The following is a 23,712-nucleotide window of genomic DNA, read 5'->3' as shown; positions in this document are numbered from 1 at the left end:
ATTCCTGTATGGGTGTGTTTTGGACCCAGGTGCAGTATTAGCCACTTTCCATACAGGATTAACAATGCGGAAACCAAGCTGACAGTGTACCATACTAAGCAGAGAGCAAGCTCAGATTGATTTGCTGTATTGGGGATGGATCCCCCCCCCAGGGCTGTGTTCTTTCTCCAGTCTGCAAAAACAGACTGTGCATATATATTTATATTGTTAGATTTTTTACTTTTTAATAGTTTATTTTTAGAAGATTTGTCATGCACCAACATCACCAAAACAAATTCCTTGCATGTGTAAAATTGTACTTGGCAATAAAACTTTTTCTGATTCTGATTCTGATGAGATTGCTTTGGTGTACAAAATCACTGACAGACTTTGAACAATTGGAAGCAAATCTGGGGGGCCTTTCTGTGTGAAGTTTGCATGTTCTTCCCGTGCATGCGTGGGTTCTCTCCGGGCACTCCGGCTTCCTCCCACAGACCAAAAACATGCTCATTAGGTTAATTGGTGACTCTAAATTGCCCTTAGGTGTGAGTGTGAGCGTGAATGATTGTTTGTCTATATATGTTGCCCTGCGATCGGCTGGCGAATGGTTCAGGTTGTACCCCACCTTTCGCCCAATGACAGCTGGGATAGGCTCCAGCCCCCCGCAACCCCGAAAGGGATAGTCGGGTATAGACATTGGATGGATGGATGGATGGATGGATGGATGGATGGATGGATGGATGGATGGATGGATGGATGGATGACCTTCCTGGTTTGTACTTCATTATCTGATCCGCATTTGAAACAACACTTACCCACCAGTACAGGTTCTTGCATTGATTTTAATGGAGTTCTGTTTTTGGGACAACAAAATAGAAGCATTAATGACATTTCACTCTGAAAGAAATGATTACCTTGTTTTTCAAATACAATCGTAAATACATGCCTTCAGTAATGGTGATTTTGCATTTATCCAAGTCAGTAGAGTTGGGGTTGGAGGGCTTTTTTTTTTTTTTTTTTTACCAGTCAACCATAAGGAGTTTCTTGGTATGCGCACACATTTTCAAGCACTGGAAGAAATTGATGAATTGGATTATATCCACATAAATGAGTATACAGATGGTTTAAAGCACGAATCCACAGACACACACTTGATAAATGAGGCCCCTGGTCTAATGATAGCTAATGGTAGGAGCTGTCATTACATGGAGTACTGTATGTTTGAATCATTTTGATAAGTCTATTTTGATGCAGTACTAATTGGCCATATGTGCACTGAAACAGTTTATCTGCCTCTATAATTGTTCCTCCTGTCCATACTGGTCACAAAGAGAACCCCTTCTTAAAGTGACTCCAATGTAAGTGATGGGGGACAAAATCCAGTCCTTGTTCTGTGTAAAAATAGTAATGGAGTTCTGTTGTAGCAAATATGAAGCCTCAGGAAAGATTGTTGGGTGTCTTCCAAAGTTAGTCTTTCAATGAAATTCTCTCATTTTGCTTCAACAGTGTTTCTGTGCTGAGCAATGGCAAGACAATGACAAAAAAAAAGAGACACTTATGTATTATCCAGTGGATTTGTGTAGACACAAATCCTAGATTTTGTGTCCTATCAATGATATACTCCTGAAGAAGCCTATACGTGGCGAAACGTCGAGGACCTCCTTTTAATGACTTTTAATTCATTTTATTCCTTTTACTCCCCATCTTTTGGTTTTGTTTTGTTTGTAGAGCAGTGATTTTATTATTTTTATTTATTGGACTTTTTTATACTTTTAGTTTCTTTTAATTTTTTTTACTACCCTCATGGCCTAGCTTTTAACAGACCCCAGAAAAGCAGACGGACACATGGAAAAATGAACTTCTAAGTGGTGAGTGAAAAACAACGAAGATATTGAAGATATTCAGGTACTGGAAAGAACACTTAAACTTCTAAAGGGAGAAAACTGTTCACCTCCCCAACACCCCTCTAACATAACTAATCTTTCTGCTGTTTTCTCCCCCACGGCTGCGCAGCTGGAGATATTAGAAAAAGGACTCACCTTCATCCCGACTCCCAACCCTCCCACCCGGCCGGAACTCAGAAGGGACCTCCACGCCTTCCACAGAAGGCTAAAATTAATGGACTACTTCCAGGGGGCCCAGGGGCGGGAGCCTGTACCCTTCACGGGACCATCCACATGGCAACCACACCCGGACACCATCTCACCAGCCATAACACAACTTATTACTGAAAACAACCGGGCACTCACACATTGGCACCCCCGTCCACATAGAGCACCCAACGTTAGTCAGGAACACAAATGCACCCTCAGCACACTAGGTACATGCAAACACATAGTTATCAAACCAGCAGACAAGGGGGGCCAAATTGTCATTCAGGATAGGGATAATTACATATTAGAGGCACACAGACAGCTAAATAACAACACATACTATAAACCACTCCAGACTCCACTACAACAAGAAACACAAACACTAGTTAGGGCCATTACAGACACACTACACAAACAGAAATACATTACAACTAAACAGAAAAAGTACCTGGACGGTCCCGAGGAGCCCAGGCCCCGCCTCTTTTACCTTCTACCCAAGATCCACAAGCTCCCTGGAACGTGGACGGTCCCTTCTGTTGTTCCGGTCGGCCGGCCCATCGTCAGCGATTGCGGCTCAGAAACATACCCCATCACCGAATATACAGACCATTTTATCAACCCCCTTGCTAAACTCCACCCCAGTTACATTCAGGATACATACCATTTTGTACAGTCCATAAAGAACCAGCAGGTACCCGGTCATACTCTCCTATTCACCATAGACATAGATTCTTTATACACCAACATTGAAACCCCACTTGGCTTAGCTGCAGTACAGTCCATTTTCAGTAAATATCCAGACCCCACCCGACCCGATAATCACATCCTACAACTTTTAGAATTAACACTCACCCGTAATGACTTCATGTTCAACAACCGGCACTATCTCCAGCTGTGCGGCTGTGCAATGGGCTGGAAGTATGCACCAGCCTACGCCGACATATATCTGGCCCACTAGGAGGAAACAGCATTTGCCACCATCCCCATCAAACCCACACTGTATTTCCGGTACCTGGATGACATCTTCGGCCTCTGGGACAGCACACCGGAACAATTCACCACCTTCATCGACACCCTCAACTCGCACCACCCCAAAATAAAACTGAAACACAATTTGCAACCTCACTCAATAAAATTTCTGGACACAAGTGTCTTCTTCCGCGATTCCAGCGACCAAAACAAGGTACTGGCCACCAAAGTCCACTTCAAAGACACAGACCGCCACGCACTCCTTCACAAATCCAGCTATCACCCAAGGCACACGTACAGAGGTCTGATAAAGTCCCAGCTGATACACTTCCACAGGATCTACACCTTCCCGGAGCATGTGGAGGAAGCCGTTAGCACCCTCTTTAGTGCGCTGAGGCCTAGGGGTTACTGGAGGCGCTTCCTCAGGAGTGTCAAGGCAGAGGTCAGCCGAACTTTTAAAGACAAGTATCACCATATTGTCCCCCAGCCAGCCGGGCCCCACCCTCGTCCCCCTGGTGGTCACCTACTCGGAGACCACCAGGGGCCTCCTCTCCACCATTAAAACTAATTTCGAGGGGGCGAAACCGAACTGTGATGCGCTGAGGGACTGCCGGGTGATCTCTGCCCACCGAAGAAACAAAAACCTTAAAGATATATTGGTTCATTCAAATTTAAACAAACCGACACAAACTGGGGAAGTGCGCCGAGGCTCGGCGGTTGGTTTTATTTCTCTGCCCCACATTTTTAACCCTCACACCAGAGTAGGCATCAACCCGTGGCAGGCCTTCAAACCCTCAACAACCAATGTTATATATGCAATTAGGTGCAAGGCCTGCCACAAATTGTATGTGGAGCAGACTAGACACTCAATTGTAACTAGAATAAAACAACATTTTTACATCATGAACAACGGGAGTGGCACCAGTGTCCTGTATGCACACTTTAAACTCCATGGCCAACACAATGTCCAGAGCATGGGCCTAGGGAGCAGAAGGGATTGGACCACGGGCCAGAGACAGGCAGCGGAGAGGAAATGGATTCATCTACTAAAGACCATAGATCCCACTGGGTTGAATGAAAAGTATGGCTGATGAGTCCATTTCCACTTGATAACAAACCTTTTTTACAGCATTTACTAGAAGTGCTCACCTCCTTACTTTCAAGGGCCTCTTCTCCCACAGGTTGCTGACAGGGCTCCGGCTGCGGCGATCCACAAATGAAACATTCTTCCTTCTTTTAATGGTCCTCTGCTTTCCACCAACCTTTATTGTCATTTTACCTTCACTAACTTTGTTATGGACTCGAATCACACAGAAGGCCAGGACCCAGAATGCAGAGACAAAAAACTCCGGTTTTTATAGTCCGAATATAAAGTAACAAATGATACAACCAAAATCTCCACAAGGGGAAAAAACTCCTAAACTAAGGCAAAAGGCGACTGAACAGAAATCTCCACTAGGGGAAAAAGGCACTAAACAAAGTTACAACAAAAAATCACCTTGTAAGGGAGAAAAACTCAGCTAGAGTAAGTTAAATCAAAAATCACCTGCAAACAGGGACAACACTGGAGAAGACAGCGATTTAGAAAACTCGAGATTCTAACTACTAAGACCATGCGCGGTGAGACACAAAGGACTGGACGAAAATCATCTGGCGATGAGGAGAGAGCAAGGCCAGCTTAAGAAGCCGCACGCTGATGAGTGCTGATGCGGCTCAGGTGCGTCTCAGCAGCGCAGCCGGAGAGCACTCGACCCAGCTCACGCCTCGCTCTAACTGCTGAGAGGAGAAGTGAGAGAGGAAACAAGCAAAAAGCACAAACACAAACACAAACACAAACACAAACACAAACACAAACAGACCAAAAAGCACAGCCATAACAAACTTTTTAACTTCTTTTCTTAAATTATCTATTACCTATTATTGATATATTTATTCTACTTATATGTATGGTTATATATGTGTATAGACATAGATGTGAGTGTAGGCATGTTGATGGGTGTGTGTATGTATGTATGTGTATACATATATGTGTGTGTATATATGGGGGGTGGGGGTGTGTGTTTATGTATGTATATGTGGGTGTGTGCGTGTGTCTGTCTACATATATACGTATATGGGTACATATCCTTATTCATAGTTTTAAGTTTCCTTTTTTATATGTGTACATGTGTGTATGTATGTATATATGTATACATACATATGTGTATGTGTATATATGTATATATATTACTCTTATCAGTTCTTATTAAAATTTATAAAAGGACTACTTCCTCATAAAGAGGCCTCTCGCCACAGCCTGAGCCCTATTTTATTCTTGCTGTTAATAAAATGTATTTTACAAAACCTGGGGAAATTTGGTGTCATCATTACAATTGCTGTCAATTTTTAGCAAAGAGCAAGCTCTTTTATTTTAGATTTTTTTTTTTTTTTTTTTTTTTACAAATGTAAATTTTTAGACAAAGAACAATAGTATTATGCATGATCTTATTCTAACCCTGTGTATATATATGTGTGTTTTTTCTTATTTAACAGTTATTTTTTATCACTTGTATATATTTTGTGATTTTTAACAGCACTTCTTTGAAGGCACTTATTTTATGTTTTTAGCACTTATGTTTTACTAATCCTCTTGTTTTGTGTCTGACTCCTTACATTCACATCTTAGCACTTATTATTATTTATTCTTTTATTATATTGTACAAAGCTTGCTCTTTTTTAAGTAATGACAGCCTGAAATGTTACAGCAGAGGCCCTGGAGAGAGAGGGGGGACTTTGATAAACATACAAGTTCCCGTGGCCGGCCTGCACCGTGGCCCAATCCACCAAGCACATTTTATTTAACATCACACTGGGCCAGTCTTTTAAGTATTCCCAAGGATCAAAGATCCTTTAAGCCCCCGAGAGCCCGTGCCCCTCGGAGTGCTCCCTCAAGAGCACTGCGCTTTTATCTAAACCTAACCCTTTATAATAAAGATAAAATAAATCTTTATTGAGCCCACACCAGGGAATTTAAGTTGTTATTGTTACAGACAGCAAGAATAAGGAGGAAAAATAGAAAAAGAAAAAAATTGACAATAAAAAAAGGATACAAAATAAAGTCAACTATATATTTCTTTTCGTTTCTTTTCAACGGAAAATCTAGAATGCACATGAGTAAGATATCGATAATAAAATACTGTGTTAGTCCAGTCCAGTTTGTGATTGAGGTGAACACCCTGTTAGCCCGATTCTTTTGTTGGATGCCCAAGAAGAGTCCGGAGCAATCTTCAGTTCACAGTCAAAGTATTTATTGAGGTCACATATAAAGCAATGCAGAGCTGGTCTCGAAATGACAGAGCTTCCGCAGGAGTTCCATCAGAATGAGTACAGATTTCAGACAAAAATTCACATTTATCTTGTTGGGTTTGACCAAACCCCGTACAATAAACAGACATACGTTACAGAGCGTAATTGGCCAGTTTCCAAGAAGTGGACATACCATGCTTTGTTCATGCCTTATCCTTGACATGTAACAAACAATCTGTGTGTGTGTGTCATTTAAGAATGTATCTAAATGCAACAGACATCACTAACAGACAAGAGAAGAGAAAAGTGTCATCTGGCCCCTGTTATCAAAAACAGGCTCTTACCAGTCATGTTATCATACAACTCTGGATGGTACAAGGACAATTCTGGGTTACACAAATGTAATGAAAGATCACAGGATGAGAACACATAAAATCACTTAAAAAGACCAAATCATTGCAACCCAGGCATTTCTCCCACAGTCTCGATGTCCAAACCCTGGATGTTCACTGTTGTAATCTGAGGCACCTTCCTGCAGAAGTCCATCACCATCTACTTTGTTTTGCTGGCGTTTATGTGCAGGTGGTTCGGTTCACACTATTTCACAAATGACCTCCCTATAAGGTGACAGCTGTAAGTGTCATGTTTCTGAAGTATGACGTGTAGAGGGTGAAGAAGAAAGGAGAGAGCACTGTACTCTGCATAGCCCTGGTGCTGCAAAGTAACACATCAGACATACAGTTGAGAAACCTCACACACTGTGGTGTGTTGGTAAGGTAGTTGATGGCTCCTGCTGAGTGAGGTGGGGGGAGGGGTGTGTAGTTTCAGATGTGATGTGGAGTGGAGGGTTAAGTGGTGTGAGGAGGGTGTGAGGATGCTCCAGGGGGAATGATGGGGGTGAGGAATAGTAATGCTGTCAGCTCTTGGCTCTGGTGGATGGGGGAGGGAACAGGCATCGAATCAAATCCGTTGACAAACCGATTCAGTTCATTTGAACTGAAAGCCCTACAGAATGAAAAGGAGAGGGTCTTTAGATCAGGGGACAAAGAGGAGCTGGAAGAGGGTGCAGAGGGAGCTGAAATGGGAGATAGGGAGAGGCAAAGACAGCTACAGGAGAAAGCTGGACAAATGAACTGAACCTGTTTTCAACAGATTTGATTCTAACCCCATTTCTTCTCCCACCCACCAGAGCCCAGACCTGATGCTGTTACCTCTCCAAACCCACCCCTCTCTCCCTCTCGTAGCACCCCTGACACCAGCAGCACCCACTTCACACCAGCTGGAGAGGATCATACTGAACCACCTCTGTCACCTGGTGAACAGCGTCCAGCAACCAGGCATTGGTGTGGAGGATGCAGTCATATACCTGGTCCATCAATCTCTTTCTCATCTGGAGCACACTGGAAGCACAGTGAGGGTCATGTTTGTTGACTTCTCTAGTGCTTTCAAGACAATCCATCCATCACTGCACAGGGGGAAGCTAGAAGGAGCTGTCGTAGACTGCCACCTGGCTGTGTGGACCATCAACTACCTCACCAACAGACCACAGTATGTGAGGCTTCGTGACTGCATGTCCTATGGAGTAGTTTGCAGCATGGGGGTTCCACAGGGGACAGCGTTCTCCCCATTCCTCTTCACCCTGTACACATTGGACTTCAAAACACAATACAGACAGCTGTCACATCCAGAAGTTCTCTGATGATACAGCCATTATTGGACGTTTATCAGGGCTTAGACATTGAGATCTTGAGAGACAAATACCTGGGTGTTCACCTCAACAATAAATTAGACTGGACAAAAAAAACAGATGCCCTGTAACTGAGGTCATCAAAGTCATCTGCACCCGCTGAGAAGACTGAGGTCCTTTGGAGTATGTAGGACAAAAAAACATTCAATATGCCTTTATTCATCCCGCAAGGGGAAATTCCAATATTTTATGACTCCGTGGTGGCATCTGCAGTTTTCTATGCAGTGGTCTGCTGGGTGTTGCTTTGAGAGGGACAGAAAAAGACTGAACAAACTGGTCAGGAGAGTTGTCCTGAGAGTTGATCATCAACATTGATCATGGACAACTCATCCCATCCCCTGCATGAGACAGTAGGGGCTTAAGCAGCTCCTTCAGCAGCAGATTGCTGCATCCAGTCCATAAGAAAGAAGGCTACCACAGGTCCAGATCCAAACAGCTGTCAGACTGGTGCCATGCAATTACATCTTGTGCATTTTTAAAGTTGTTATATATTTTCTTCTCAACTGTGCTATAGCACTATTCATTATCAGCATCAGTTTATTTTATGAACTGTATGTAGGGGAACTACCTTAATTTGATGTTGCATTCGTTGATAAAATGACGGGGCACCACCTTTCCCAGCTAAGAAGGACTGCAGAAATTAACTGCTATAACTCTGATAAAATACTAACGAATGAACTAACAGTAAACCAGTCTGATAATCTGAAGTGTAAACTCTGGATACAGGGATCGTATATATTCTGCTCAAAAGGACACCATCTAACCAGGACTTAAATCAAAATTTCATTTATTAAGCACATTTATGGATAATGAATGATATATCATGAATGGTACGACAGAAGATATGAGGTGATATGACAGAACACAAAAGAAACTTATGGCAACGCGATGACAAACAAGTTTGGCGATAGTAAGAAGTAGTTGTAAGGGGATAATAGGGACGCAAACGTAAAGTTAAGGGATTAAACGAGCAGTTGAGAGAATTTGAATAAATTAGCAGTATCTTAACCTCACGGACCAACTCTTATTCAAACCTGCTTAGCATGCCTACTTGGTTGATGACGTCCCGGTAAATTCTGGTCCGAACTAACTCGAAGATGCCCAGGTGCTCGTCCGTGGCTCGATCTGCTCGGTGGTCCGGTGGAAGGCCCAGGCACACCAAGGTGAAGAGCTGATGTTGGACGGTGATGTCTCTCAAGCTGGGTTCTACGGTGTCGGTTACAGATAAGGGACGGCTCCGGATGGTTGTTAACCCAGAGCTAGGATCAACAGCTGGCTGCAGGGTTTTGGTTTGGTTGAGTCCGTGAGGGATTATTTTAGACGGATAGCAACAAAATTGATAGTCTCTTCGATGGCCGGTCGAAAAGGGTCTACAAAATTATTATTATTTGACTAAAATTTACAGATACTAAAACAAAAACGTGTGACTTAGAAAAATGAAAGTTTACAGCAAAACTATAGAAACACGTCTTCTGAAAAGTAAATCACGCTCAGTATGGTTTTTGAGTAGCTCGAAGACGGGAAAAACTTAAAGAGCAAAACGACTGTCCAAGACTAAGACAACTAAGAAGTAACAAACAAAACTAAAACATAACGCAACATAACTTAAGACAAGACTGAGTAACGCGCACTGAATTCATGCTGCGGCTGCACACATTTAAATCTCGCTCCAGGGCGTGTCTAATGGGCAGGCCGTCACACACGTGAGACGGTTTGTGACACGCAATGTAATCTCGCCTCATGGAGCTGGAATTAATTAATGATTCATACAAGGGGCTCATCTGCTTCTCACTATGGTCAATCATATATATGTTGAATGGACGATTTTCGACATTTCAACATTGTTCACAACATGCATTAGGCAATTCCTATGATTGTATGACAACATTAAAGATAATCATGGTAACAATTTATAATACTTGTCCTAATATGAATGATTACTCAAGGTATAACTAACACAAAATAAAGAAAGGCAGACTATATTTGCCCAAAATGATTATCACTATTACGGTTACTTATTAAACGCATCACGTCAAACGTATTCAACCTGACCGTTACGAACCTCTAGATGGCAGTACGGTTCCATGATAAAAATTCAGACAGACTTTATAAAACAGTTAAAATCACAACTTTGTCATTCTTTGAATTAGAGAAACTGGAAAAACATCAATATTATACATATTGGGAGTCCTGTAAGGTGAAAACATCAAAAGTTAAGTTAAACATAGAAGTTTGTTTATCCTAGAGTATTAGGAAAAAGCACACAAGCATACACCACAAGTTGCTTCAGGAATGTCCAATTTACAACCCATCAACATTATCTGATTTTTGGAGGTTCCTCTGGAGCCTGGCACCATTCATTCCAACAATTTTATTGGCCCGATCTCTCATGGGGAGAGAATTAGCGTTGCCATGAGAAACATAGTAAGGAGAAGGTGAGGAGAAGGCAACCTTTGATGTTGAGGTGTCTGTGTCTCTGGCTTGAGAAAAGAAAACATGGAGGAGATTCCTCTTGGCCAGACATCTTGTCTCTGAATTTAACACCTTCCTTGTAAGCAAACCAGGTGGTCTATAACTCAACCAGTTAGACTGGTTTACAACTCCATTTCTCTGGAGTATTGCGGAGAGGGTAAGAGAAGGTCAGTTAGAGGCCAGTTCTGCTACACTGTACATATTGTGCATATACATAGACTTGTGAAATTCAATGTCCTTTCAATGCAACAGTATTTCTCAAGTGCAATACAACATATGACATTGGTAGTTTTTTATCATAAGAATATTGGCAATAGCATTTTATGGGAAGTAGTATTTTTATGGCATTTAGCATTCTTATAATCTGTACATAATGTACATATACATAGTCGATTTCCTATTCTATATCCTGTATACTTTTTTTTTTTATCTTGACCCTTCTGTGTCACTGTTTTTGCTTTTTGTAATACTTGCTGGCTGTAACTGCTTAATTTCCCCAGTGTAGGATCGATAAGTCTTACCTTATTTGCTTATTCCCTGTCCAGATTCTGGGCCCCTCCCACTGTCCAGAGATTGTTTTAGGCTCCTCCAGATCTGGCATTGTTCCCCTGAAAGCAATCCCACTTCCTTCTTGATCTGTCAGTGCCTTTCCTTGTCTCTCTTTCCAGCTCTCTCTGCACCCTCCTCAGCGAATTTTTGTCCCCAGATCTAAAAACCATCTTCTTCACATTCAGTAGGGCTTTCAGTTCCTGAGACAGTCAGGGTTTGTTATTTGTGAAACACTTTACCTTCCTGGTAGGCACAGTGTTTTCCACACAGAAATCCATGATGCAGGTTGTTGAACTGTCAATGTCCTCTCTGTGTGGATTGACAACAATTCCCAGTCAGTGGTGTCAAAGCAATCCCTCAGTGCTGTGCTCATCAGTTAACCCTATAACAGACTCACGCTTAACTTAATCACAATAATGTGTTTATATGATGTATAATGTAAGGGCTAATTAGGCATTAAAATTTACAGTTGTGAGAACAGTATATGTCAAAAGGAAAAATGTGATCAAAAGAGCTTGATTCCATACCAATTCTATTCACCTTATATATGCTTCCTTTAGGTAAGATTATCAGGAAGCACTCAATAAATTTTCATTGCTATGCAGATGATACCCAGTTTTATTTATCAATGAAGCCGGAAGAAACCAGTCGGTTAACTAGACTACAAGCATGTCTTCATGACATAAAGACCTGGATGACCTGCAATTTTCTGCAGTTTTGTCCCTGCTAAACTCGGACAAAACTGAAGTTATAGTAGTAGGCCCTAAACATCTTAGAAAGTCACTTTCTGATGACATAGCAGCTATGGATGGCATTGCGCTGGCCTCCAGCACCACTGTAAAGAATCTGGGAGTCATCTTTGACCAAGACATGTACTTTCACTCCCATGTAAAACAAATTTCAAGGACTGCCTTTTTTCACCTACGTAATATCGCAAAAATCAGGCATATTTTGTCTCAAAATGATGCAGAAAAACTAGTCCATGCATTCGTATCTTCCAGGCTGGATTATTGCAATTCCTTACTATCAGGCTGCCCAAATTCGTTGCTGAATATTCTCCAGTTGCTCCAGAACGCTGCAGCACATGTTCTGACAAAAACCAGGAAGCGAGATCATATTTCTCCAATACTCGCCACTTTGCACTGGCTCCCTGTAAAGTTTAGAATAGAGTTTAAAATTCTCCTCCTTACTTACAAAGCCATAAATGGCCAGGCACCTTCTTATCTTAAAGAGCTCATAGTACCTTATTGCCCTACTCGAACACTGCATTCCCAGAATGCAGGTCTACTTATGGTTCCTAAAGTCTCAAAAAGCAGAACAGAGTCAGAGCATTTAGCTGTCAAGCTCCTCTCCTGTGGAACCATCTTCCAGTCTTTGTCCGGGAGGCAGACACTGTCTCTACATTTAAGAGTAGGCTTAAAACTTTCCTTTTTGATAAAGCTTATAGTTAGGGCTGGCTCAGGCTTGTCCTGGACCAGCCCCTAGTTATGCTGCTATAGGATTAGACTGTCGGGGGACATCCAAAGATACACCGAGCTCCTCTGTCCTTCTGTCCCTCTCCGTCTGCACGCTTTCATGTCCTACCACGGCGTGTTACTAACTTAGCTCCTTCCCCGGAGTCTCTGTGCTTTGTCGTCTTGCAGGTTCCCATGGACAGTGGCTGAATCTGGATTTTGGATTTCAGCTGCGTCTCCTGCCTTGGCCCTGCCTGACATCCACTGCAACTGTTACTGCTATTATTACATCCACTGTCACTGTTACTGTGATTGCATGTCTGTCTCTCTGTCTCTCTCTCTCGCTCTCTCTCTGACTGCATTTCTGTCTGTCTGTCTGTGTCTGTCTGTCATCTGTCTCACTCTCCCTCTCTTGCTCTTCCTCTCTCACCCAACCGGTCGAGGCAGATGGCCGCCCACCCAGAGTCTGGTTCTGCTCGAGGTTTCTGCCTGTTAAAAGGAAGTTTTTCCTCGCCACTGTCGCCAAGTGCTTGCTCATGGGGGAATTGTTGGTTTCTTTGTAGATAAAAGAGCTTGGTCTGTACCAGCTCTATATGGAAAGTGTCCTTGAATTTCACGACATTAATTGTCCAAATTTAAAGATACATAAATACCAGTAGATACATGAGTACCTGGTGATAATATCTGAAGGCTATTTTTCTGTCTGCACATTTGATTGGCTCTTGTGTGAGGGTTTTGTTGCTGTTTTAAATTTAGTTCTCTGTGTTGTGGTTTTTGATGCGTGCATGACCCTTAAAAAATAGGGATTTCAGCATATACAGGACTTAATGTTTCATTTGGTTTGATAAAAGAGAGTAGAAATAAAGCTGTGATGGTTGACAAGGCAGTCTGATCATTCAAAGTGGAACACAGGAAATCAGGGGTGTGACCAACTTTGACCAGTATGTTGCCTGTTAGCTTCTGATGTGCCCTTGAGCAAGCCCTTCAGCCCTTCCTCCAGTTAGGGTTACAGAATTGAAACACTGTCACAGAGTTGCACAATGTTTTTGTTGGCACAAATGTCTTCCCTTTATTTTCCAAAGACTTTATCCCCGCAGTGTGTGTAATATATTGACTAATGTGCACTGAGCAACTCCATGTCCATGTAGACAAAACACCAGAAACAACCCTTAAGTGTCACCATTAATTTATTTACCAAAATAATTGAATTAATACAAACTTAACTCATTTATTAAAGAGGTTTGAAAGACTTTCTTGGTTTTTCTTGGGAGTTTTTTTCAGGAAAAAGTATTCAGAAACCTTACTGACTTAAAGGTCCAGTGTGTAGGATTTTGGGGAATCTATTGGCAGAATATAATAATCCATCCATCCATTGTCTATACCTGACCATCCCTTTTGGGGTTGCGGGGGGGCTGGAGCCTATCCCAGCTGTCACTGGGTGGAAGGTGGTGTACACAATGAACCGGTCGCCTGTCAACTGCAGGGCAACATACAACCATTTACGCTCACACTCACACCTAAGGACAATTAAGAGTCACCAATTAACCTAATGAGCATGTTTTGGTCTGTGGGAGGAAGCCAGAGTGCCCGGAGCATGCACGGGAAGAACATGCAAACTTCACACAGAAAGGCCCCCGTCCGACCCGGGGATGGAAAGAATATAATAATCATAATTAAATTTTTATTAGTGTAGAATCATCTGAAAATAAGAATCATTGTGTTTTAATTACCTTAGAATGACCCCTTTATATCAACTGAGCACGTCCTCTTCCACAGAGTCCACTATGTTGCATTGCAATGTTTCTACAGTATCCCAGAATGGACTGGCTATAAAGAGGGTCTTTTTTAGCTGCCACCATCGATTCTCCTATACACTTGGAAGGACAGAGTGAGACTGATATTCAGGTGGTTGCAATGTGTAACCTCACCATTAGATACCACAAATCCTACAAATTGGCCCTCAAATACCATAATAAACTGTGTGAGATGAGTGGCGTAAAAGAACCAATCATTAATTAGAAAATTGATTTTACGTGAATTGTGATTATAAAGCAATGAAAAAATACGTACTATGCAATACAAATACAAGACAGGCAGTTGGTAAACATTCCAAATTGCTACAACTTTATATTTTTAGCATGAGGTGGTGGGAGCAATCAATGCACTTGAAGAAACTTCACAACAGTTTGAATTTAACTTGTCTTTGACTGTTTGTACATTCAGAAAGTGCAGTGAATGATGATGATTAGCGCCACATGCTGACAGACAACATTGCATTTAATGACTTAAGTGTCAGCACAGAAACACTTTATGACAAGTCCCTGGTAAAGACAAGACTCAACTTCAAATTGTCATCTATATCTTGGCAGGTGTGAAAGCACTTGTAACGTGATTTGACTTTTTGACCAATAAGTTGTAGGTGTGAAGAAAATGTTTTTTGTTTTTTTTTTCTTTACACAAAAATCAGGACCAAGACCTCTCAGATGGGATGATGAAGGTATATACTGTATCTGTCACTTACAAAAAGTTTTCAGATTGCTATCAACACTGCACAATAAATAAACAGTCCTCATTCAAAAAAACAGGCACACAGAGTATGTCATAGAGCAGGTCATTTTAGTGCCAGTATGAAAACATTTTTACTAACGAGAATTTTCATTAGTACCTTGTTGGAGCGCATTGTAGTATAGCTGAAACTTATTGACTGAGGAAAAAAAAATATTGGGCAACTATTTTGATATTGGATTAATTGATTATTCTTCTCAGCATAAATATCCAATATCAATTAATTCCAACTTTTCAAATGTGAATATACAGTGTGTTGTGAAATCTGCTGTAGGTCTGGTCAGAGCCATGGATATTTCACAGCTCATTCTGTGATGTTTCTCATGCCCTGCACTACAGGTGCAAGACAAGATTTTAAATTCTCAACATTACACAACACTGTGTTATGATAAAATGACACAGAACACAACTGATCCAAAGTGTATATATTTTCAGTATTAGGCATTTTATCTTCTACAACCAAGAGAAGAAATCTGGTCTGACTAATAATGCTTCCTCCAAATATCAAGTCACATGAGACCATTCTGTGTTTCAAAGCTGGCAATGGCTGAAATAGAAATGTAAATTTGTTTCAGTTGTTTTTGCAGCTACATTTTAGTGTTTGTTTTTTTGTTTTTGTATTTGTTTTTACTTGAAGGGAATGGGTTTCAAAAACCATTGACAGCTAGCCATAATTCACTCAAAAAAAATCACAAAAAAATGAAATGTTGACTTTGTGATGCTTGCAGTCCACCATACAAACCAGCAGCAATACCACAGATACTGGGCTAGTTATTTTAGTACCAGCATAAAAGGCACTTAATAATGTGCTGGTGATATCAAAAATTAGTGAACATATTTATTAACACTGGTATTGGCTTTTTGGATTCAGTTCGACACCACTTCCACACAACTATGAATAACACTTCAGAAACAACAGCAAATTTTTACACTCAACAGGAATTTTCTTTCTTTCTTTCTTTCTTTCTTTCTTTCTTTCTTTCTTTCTTTCTTTCTTTCTTTCTTTCTTTCTTTCTTTCTGTTATGTCTGTCTGTCTGTGTTTCTGCATGTTCTGTGCCAGGAAGCAAAGCAACTTGACTTTTAAAGGATTTCACACACAAAGACTGCATACAAATAACACCACTCATTTTGGCCAATGAAGTTAAGTAGTTGTCTATTTCATTATTCCTTGCTAAAATGGTAGTTATAGCATATTAGTGCATTCCTAATAAAGTTTTTCTGATGAAACACACTCCTTTCGTGGCATAATCCTACAGATCCTGTCAAATGACATTGTTTAGCTAACTGTTCTTTGGTCCAACATTTTTGGTTTTCAGCGGACATCTTTACAACAACCATGCAGGGAATCTAATTTAACTATATATGTCATTAAAAAATCATTTATTTTGACTTTGTGGCTTGATTTAATTGTGGAATTGTGAACTGTGTAAACAGGTTGAACCAGCAACACCTGTCACCACCATAAAATTACTCATAGCTAGTTTATGTACCCTGTACTGAGCTGTGCAAAAAAAAAAAGAAGCACATTACATGTCGAGATCTTGAAATGATTGGAGACTCTAGTCTCTGTAAAGAATCTGAAAATATCATCACGTATTTCAACAAGATTCTTGAAACCAGCAGACTGACCTCACCCCACTTGAAGATTATTTCACCTGATTTCATAACTGATGATATGATGTCTTTTTAAGATGGAACTTTTCACAGGGATTTTGTTTATAGGTGTCAGTACCAATCCATTCTGTTACCTTTGGTCAAAAGCCAAGAGATATCAAGCTTAGAGGCTACTGTATGATCAAATTGAAATCCACAGTCAATACAAAACACTCCACAATGCATAGTGTAAAGTATTGCCAAATTGTCTTAGCCTTATAGCCAAAATGATGGTTAATAGAATGATGGCAGAGCCGACTTAGTTGATTGTTGCCTAAATTTCATGATCGTGTCCACACCTTTGAAGCTGGTGTTATGTAAAATTAAACATCAAGCCAGTCACATGGTGTCTGCAAATATTCTCCATGGTTTGTATAACATACAAGTCACATGGATCGAAGGTACAGTGATAACTGCCTCAAAGTGTGTGTATGTCAATTATGTGACAAAGATAATCCCTTCCATCTAGTTCTTTGATCACGGTAAAATGCTGAATGAGAGTGTCTGTTATTTGAGAGTGACCCAAACCACTGGGGTCATGCAGACAGCTGGCAAAACTGTCAGAATCTCTCTCCCCTCTTTTCGCCAAGGTCTAACAAAAAGTCTTACAGTTGGCACCATGTTCCCAAAATGCAAAAGAATGCCCTTCATGGCACAGGCATGGTCAACCACTAGCCTGTTGGATCTAACACAACCTGCACAAGTGCACTAATCCACAGAAGTTTCATTAAGAACTTGTAAAGATTATGCATGGTTACGGACCCAAGCAGCACTCTGACTTCAAGTGGACAAAGTCTCAAGAGGAAATTTGATAATAATTTTGAAATTGTTGGAACTTTTTTGCTGCCCAAATGAAATATATTTTTCTGAAAAAGTTTTCAAAATGGCACACAATGTCTGTGTAGTTCATACAAGTATATTTTCAAATGCATATCTGACAGGAAAATGAACATTTGTTGCCATTGAGAGCACATGGGTACACTGTTAAATCTGCTGTCAGTTTCTGTCGTACTCAAGGAGGACAACAGAAGAGGGAGTCAATGATTGCAAAACTGGTTAGGGCTATGTCCAGTGGATGACAGAAAAGAGAAAGCTCATCAGGTCAAGCAGTTTTACTCAGGAAGATTTGTCTACCTGAAGTCAATGTGTCACAAAGGTCCCCAATGCTAAGTTATCTCTAACCCATGACAAGTGTGCCAGTACTAAAAAGGGCTACTGAGATGCCTGTTACTTTGCAAATCTTTCAACAGCACACAGTTAGACAGGCCATTACAGTACATATCCATTGTAACTACCCTATCATTTCTGATTATCCAGGTGCCATGTCTAACAACAGTAAACAAACAAATACATGACACATAAATATAATATCTAATGTCAGACATCTTGAAGTAGTAAGTAGAAATAATGAAAAGAATAAGTAGTGCAATAAATGCAACAAAAAAGGTAGCCAATATATTTGGTCCAATGGAACTAACCAGCTTCGGGAAACGCTGTACAGGAGAGCTTACAGATATCTATCACCTGTCTAAGTAACACGCTGCTTCCTCTAACTGCTAAATCATTGTAGCAAGGGCAGTTTTTTCATCATTAATCATTATCATGTTGGGAAAAAAATCATGTTGGAAAGTAAACAAATGCTATGTGCAAAGCTTCGTGAATGTAGCCAAATGTACTAAAATGTCATTGGTGCTGCAGTTAATAATGTGGTCACTGTAAGAATGCCCCCCCCCCAATAAAAAGTAGTGCATTTAAACAAAGCTTTAGGCACTGCCCCTGCCAGTTATACAACAGTGACAAGAAGAAAAATCCTTCACCTTAAATGAAAAAGTTAAATGTTTAATTTTAATGTTTTGTCTGACCTATCCAGCTTGTTAACTTCCAGTCAACTTCTAACATCCATCAACATCCTTTGTAGGATGCCAAAGGCATCCTACAAAACCAAAGCCAAAGCCATACTACAAAGTTGCATCAGAAAAATAAATGAGGCTATGAACCTTGATATTTTTAAGTTCCAGTCAATACTGCATATTAATGCACGCATTTAGGAAAACTGCAAAAAGCTGAGATGAGACAAAAAGGGGCACCAAACTACTGCTTTCTGCTTCTTATTTCTGGGTTTTCCTAAGATGACAGCAAACAGTGATTCGGTGAATTAATGAAGGAAAAGTCTAAAAACTTCAGTCGAGCTGAAGTGTTTAAATGAATGCATATGTAAACATAAGAGTACGAATATGTCTCTTGGTGTACATCAGTAAAAAATAGACAGCTACAGGTTTTGAAGACGACCTGGGACGATTTACATGTCTGTTGTTGAGCTTGTTTGATGAAGCTGCCATCCAGTGTGGATGGGGTTGGTGGTGGTGGCAGTAATGGGTCAGATGAGGATCTCCACCATGTCGCTGTCCACTTCCTGTTGGGTGAGTGATGCTGAAAGAGGGGCCAGTTGCTGTGGATTGGACTGGATGGGGAGCCTCCGCTCCAAGGTGCTGCTGTGAAACACTGGTACATCTACACAGAGAAGACAAAAAAAAGATCAATCAGGATTTCGGCCGATCCAGTCTCCCTGCTTCATAAGTTGTATCTGCTATACAGAATAGTAGAAAACATTCATATCCAAAATCATTTGCTATTTATTATGAAGTGCACTGCATTTACTGTCCGCTAACACGATGCAGACAAACTAGTCCATGCATTTGTTATTTCCAGGCTGGAGTATTCAATTCCTTACTATCAGACTGCCCAAATTCGTTGCTATATACTCTCCAGCTGATCCAGAATGCTGCAGCACACAGCATGACAAAAACAAGAAAAAGAGATCATATTTCTCCAATATTAGCCAGTCTCCTGACTAACAAAGCCCTAAATGGTCAGACACCATCTTATCATAAAGATATCATAGCTATTACCCCACTAGAACACTGCGTTTCCAGAAGGCAGACTTACTTATGGTTTCTAAAGTCTCCAAAAGCAGAATGGGAGCCAGAGCCTTTGGTTATCAAGCTCCTTTCCTGTGGAACGATCTTCCAGTCTTTGTCAGGCACGCACACTGTCTCTACATTTAAGGGTAGGCTGAAAACTTTTTGATAAAGCTTATAGTTAGGGCTAGATCAGGCTTGCCTTGGACCAGGCCTTAGTTATGCTGCTATAGGATTAGACTGTCAGGGGACTTCCAGGCATGTTACTAATTTAGCTTCTTCACTGGAGTATTTGTGCTTTTTCATCTTGCAGGTATGGATAGTGGTTGAACCTGGATTGTGGATTATAGCTATGTCCCCTGCCATGGCCCTGTCTGACAGCCACTGCAACTGCTCCTACATACTTCCATTATTATTAGATCCATAGTGCTGTATTACATACAAATGCTATTTGTTTACTAATAATGTACATATATCTCATACATAAATAGATATGTATATACTATGGTGTATATGATAAATATAGTTAAGAGTCTATTTTAGAGCTGTCACTATTGATGTTATTGCATTTCTGTCCACCCCCTGCTACCAATTATCAATGGGCAGGATTAGGTTTGAGGAAAATGAATATGAAGAAATTAAGTATATGATATTCTTATAAGCGCCCTGCAATCGGCTGGCGACCGGTTCAGGGTGTACCCTGCCTCTCGCCCATTGAAGCTGGGATAGGCTCCAGCCCCCCCGCAACCCCTAAAGGGATAGGCAGTATAGAAAATGGATGGATGGATGGATATTCTTATAAGTGTGGATCACCTTTCTGTTGCATTTGACATATTGTTGATGATTTGTAAAATGTTTCATGAGTGTAGGCTCTTGTTTCAAGCTTAATGACATATTTAAAAAAAATGTTTTGAATTGATGTCTGTTTGTTCTTAACCTCAACCATATGTATAAAAGTTACTTGACATTAATATGATGTGTATGGTAGTTTCATCATGTCCTCACACCAATTATTGAAGCTTAGGTGGTTTGTTCAAATTGTTAATGTGTATATGTTTCTCCATAAAATTGATCACAGCTTGTAGTAAAAGGAAAGGTAGGATTGAGATGCCAAAACTCACACAGGCTACCCTCAGAGGGCATGTGTGTATTTGAGTAGGTGGGACCCTCCTCTATATTCCTCAGAGATGATAAACATCCCTGCCCTGCGATCGGCTGGCGACCGGTCCAGGGTGTACCCCGCCTCTCGCCCGTTGACAGCCGAGATAGGCTCCGGCCCCCCCGTGACCCGGAAAGGGATAAGCGGCATAGAAAATGGATGGATGGATGATAAACATCCCTACAAGGATGTATGTACTGATGCTATTTTACTCATTTAATTTGCTTTGCATATACTGTAGGTGTACCTTTACATGCATAAAGTATACACCGTATACGCTGTCTACAATTCATTTAGTTTAAAGATTGGCTTGTTATTCATACTGGTGTTTTGCTATCCTTTGGCAGCTGAAAAGGCTAACCTTTAAACAATGAAAATTTTAACTTGTATAAACTCTATTAATTCTCTAGAAAAGAAATTGGAATATCCATCCATTTTCTATGCCGCTTATCCCTTTCGGGGTTGCGGGGGGGCCGGAGCCCATCTCGGCTGTCAACGGGCGGGAGGCGGGGTACACCCCGGACCAGTCGCCAGCCGATCGCAGGGCACAAACACACAACCATTCACACTCACACTCACTCCTAGGGGCAATTTAGAGTCACCAATCAACCTAATGAGCATGTTCATGTTTTGTGCGAGGAAGCCGGAGTACCCGGGGAGAACCCACGCATGCACGGGAAGAACAAGCAAACTTCACACAGAAAGGCCCAACCCGGGAATCGAACCGGCGACCTTCTTGCTGTGAGGCACACGCACTACCTGCTGCGCTACCGTGCAGCCAAATTGGAACAAAAGAAAAGAATTAGAATGAGACAGTTCTAGGGGCAAGAATGACACTACCTCCCTCTATAGTGACAAGTTTGTGTCTTCAGTTTGTGCCTCAACTGCTCAAGCTATTGACTTCAGAGCTCCTCAGCCTTTTCCCTGGTCAGACCAACTTGCTTCCACAGCAAGAGATCAACTAAATCTTGAGCCACACAAGGCGTGCTGAAGACAAGAATGTGGTATATTGCTGTATTCACTACCTCAGGTTGTTCAATCATCTCTTGGTTGATTGTTCATTGCTGCAATCTTTCTATTGTCATTATTTTGCCCATTATTGGTCACATTTGTTTCTTTGTATCATTATTGTATAATTAATTCTGTGAGTATTTTTGTATTTTTTCTGACATGTAGTTTTCTACTTCTGATAGTAGAACTTTGACTATAGATCTGCTAATTCCTTCGCAAATAACGCTATTTGCTTCACCAATTTAATGTTCTTTAAGGCAAAATATGCTATGCTATGATTAGGGATGGGAATCGAAAACCGGCTCTTGTTGAGAACTGGTCCCAGTGTTTCAACTCATTGGAATCATTTGGCAATTTTGCAAACGATTTTCTTATCGATTCCAGTGTGCGCGAAAGACGTCTCCACGCACGTTGTGTATCTTGCACAAGCAACGCAAAATGCGTTGCTCGAAAACAAATGCTCGAAAGTTTGGTTACATTTCATGAGAAAGGATGACAACAGGGCAACTTGCAATACTTGCAAAGTGGATATTTTATCAAAGGGAGGAAATACTACTAATATGCAGAAACATTTGCACACACAGCATGTGATAACTTTGAATGAATGTCACGTTATTGACAGTTCATGTCCACCTCTAGCTTAAATAGTTTCCCAAATTGGGATCAATAAAAAAGCAGTTTAAGTCCAAGTCTAAGCTTCTCCTTTCACCGAGTGGATCAGGAGATCCAGCTGTACAGAAACCTGCCCCCCATCCCCTGCAAGGATAGGGATAATGGCTGAAAGCTTTCTGTGTGTGCAAGTGTCCTCCACCCCGTCTGAGAGGGTGTTCTCCACATGGAGACACCATAAGTCCAGAAGCATCGTTTATCCTTCCTGAAAAGCAGATATGCTTATTTTTCTGCAAAAGAATTGTTAATTCTTCATAGGTAATGTTTGCAGAATTGCACAATGCACAGTTCCATTGGGCCCGACTATTTGTCACTGGCTGACATAGTTTTATTTTTGAGTGCTCAGCTCATATATCCTTTTAAAAAGGACAATATTTAATTTCTATCTAAAATGATGAACATACCACTGGACATTCTTGTGTAACTGCCACAGAATAATTTATGTTGTATTTTGATAATTTCTACAGAAGAATATCTATTTTATTTTTCTTATTTTATATTTATTTTCAAAACAAATTAATTTTTCTGGGGACCCCCTGGCACCCCATCGAGGAGCCCTAGGCTGTGGGCCTCTTAAGACCTCACTGATGGGTTTGTAAGGTCATGTTACTTCTAAACTAAACAAAGTTGATGCTAATCGACCTCTTTGTTTTCCTTTTTTCCAAATGAGATTCGATAAAGAACCGAATCGTTAAGCAGAATTGAAAACGGAATCAGAATCATTAAAATCTTATCAATTCCCATCCCTAGCTATGATATTAATAAAAAAAAATAGAAGAGGATATAATAACTGAAGTGAGAACCATCTGGAGAAGTCCTACAAAATGTATCTAAATCAGGCACTCACAGTAGTCAACCTTAAGACAGTGGCATTAAACTTTAAACATGTGTATTTATTTATTCCATTGTTGCTCTTCCAAACTTAATACAATATATTCTCAGTACAATATACCACAATACTCAACAATATATTAATTACACTTTTTGGTGGGAAAGGAGCAAAGGAGGAGGCAGTTCTACAAATGAACTTCTGTGACTTTCTGGGTGAGTGATAGAGTTACACCATTGGTCGGTCAAGTGCTGGCGTTTGCCCATTGGCCATTTCTCTTTCAAAATGAGTACACATGAATATTAGTTATTTTAACCTGATGTGCCAGATGGTTTACACTGGACCATCTGGGAAGTCAC

The 23,712-nt window shown here is 40.9% G+C and overlaps 1 protein-coding gene across 3 annotated transcripts in view; it reads right to left on the bottom strand.

Moving 5' to 3' along the window:
- Positions 1–16,664: 16,664 nt before the first annotated feature.
- Positions 16,665–23,712, bottom strand: part of amot (angiomotin) — a 107,049-nt gene continuing 100,001 nt past the window's right edge. For all 3 annotated transcript variants that reach the window (XM_070983496.1, XM_070983495.1, XM_070983494.1), the window contains one exon: positions 16,665–19,278. In XM_070983496.1, the coding sequence (XP_070839597.1) occupies positions 19,145–19,278 (134 nt within the window). In that variant the 3' untranslated portion in view covers positions 16,665–19,144. The remainder of the gene's footprint in view (positions 19,279–23,712) is intronic.

Source organism: Chaetodon trifascialis, chromosome 16 (assembly GCF_039877785.1).
Source record: "Chaetodon trifascialis isolate fChaTrf1 chromosome 16, fChaTrf1.hap1, whole genome shotgun sequence".
In the NCBI taxonomy this organism is placed as follows: domain Eukaryota; kingdom Metazoa; phylum Chordata; class Actinopteri; order Chaetodontiformes; family Chaetodontidae; genus Chaetodon; species Chaetodon trifascialis.
This window is presented reverse-complemented; position numbering and strand designations above follow the sequence as displayed.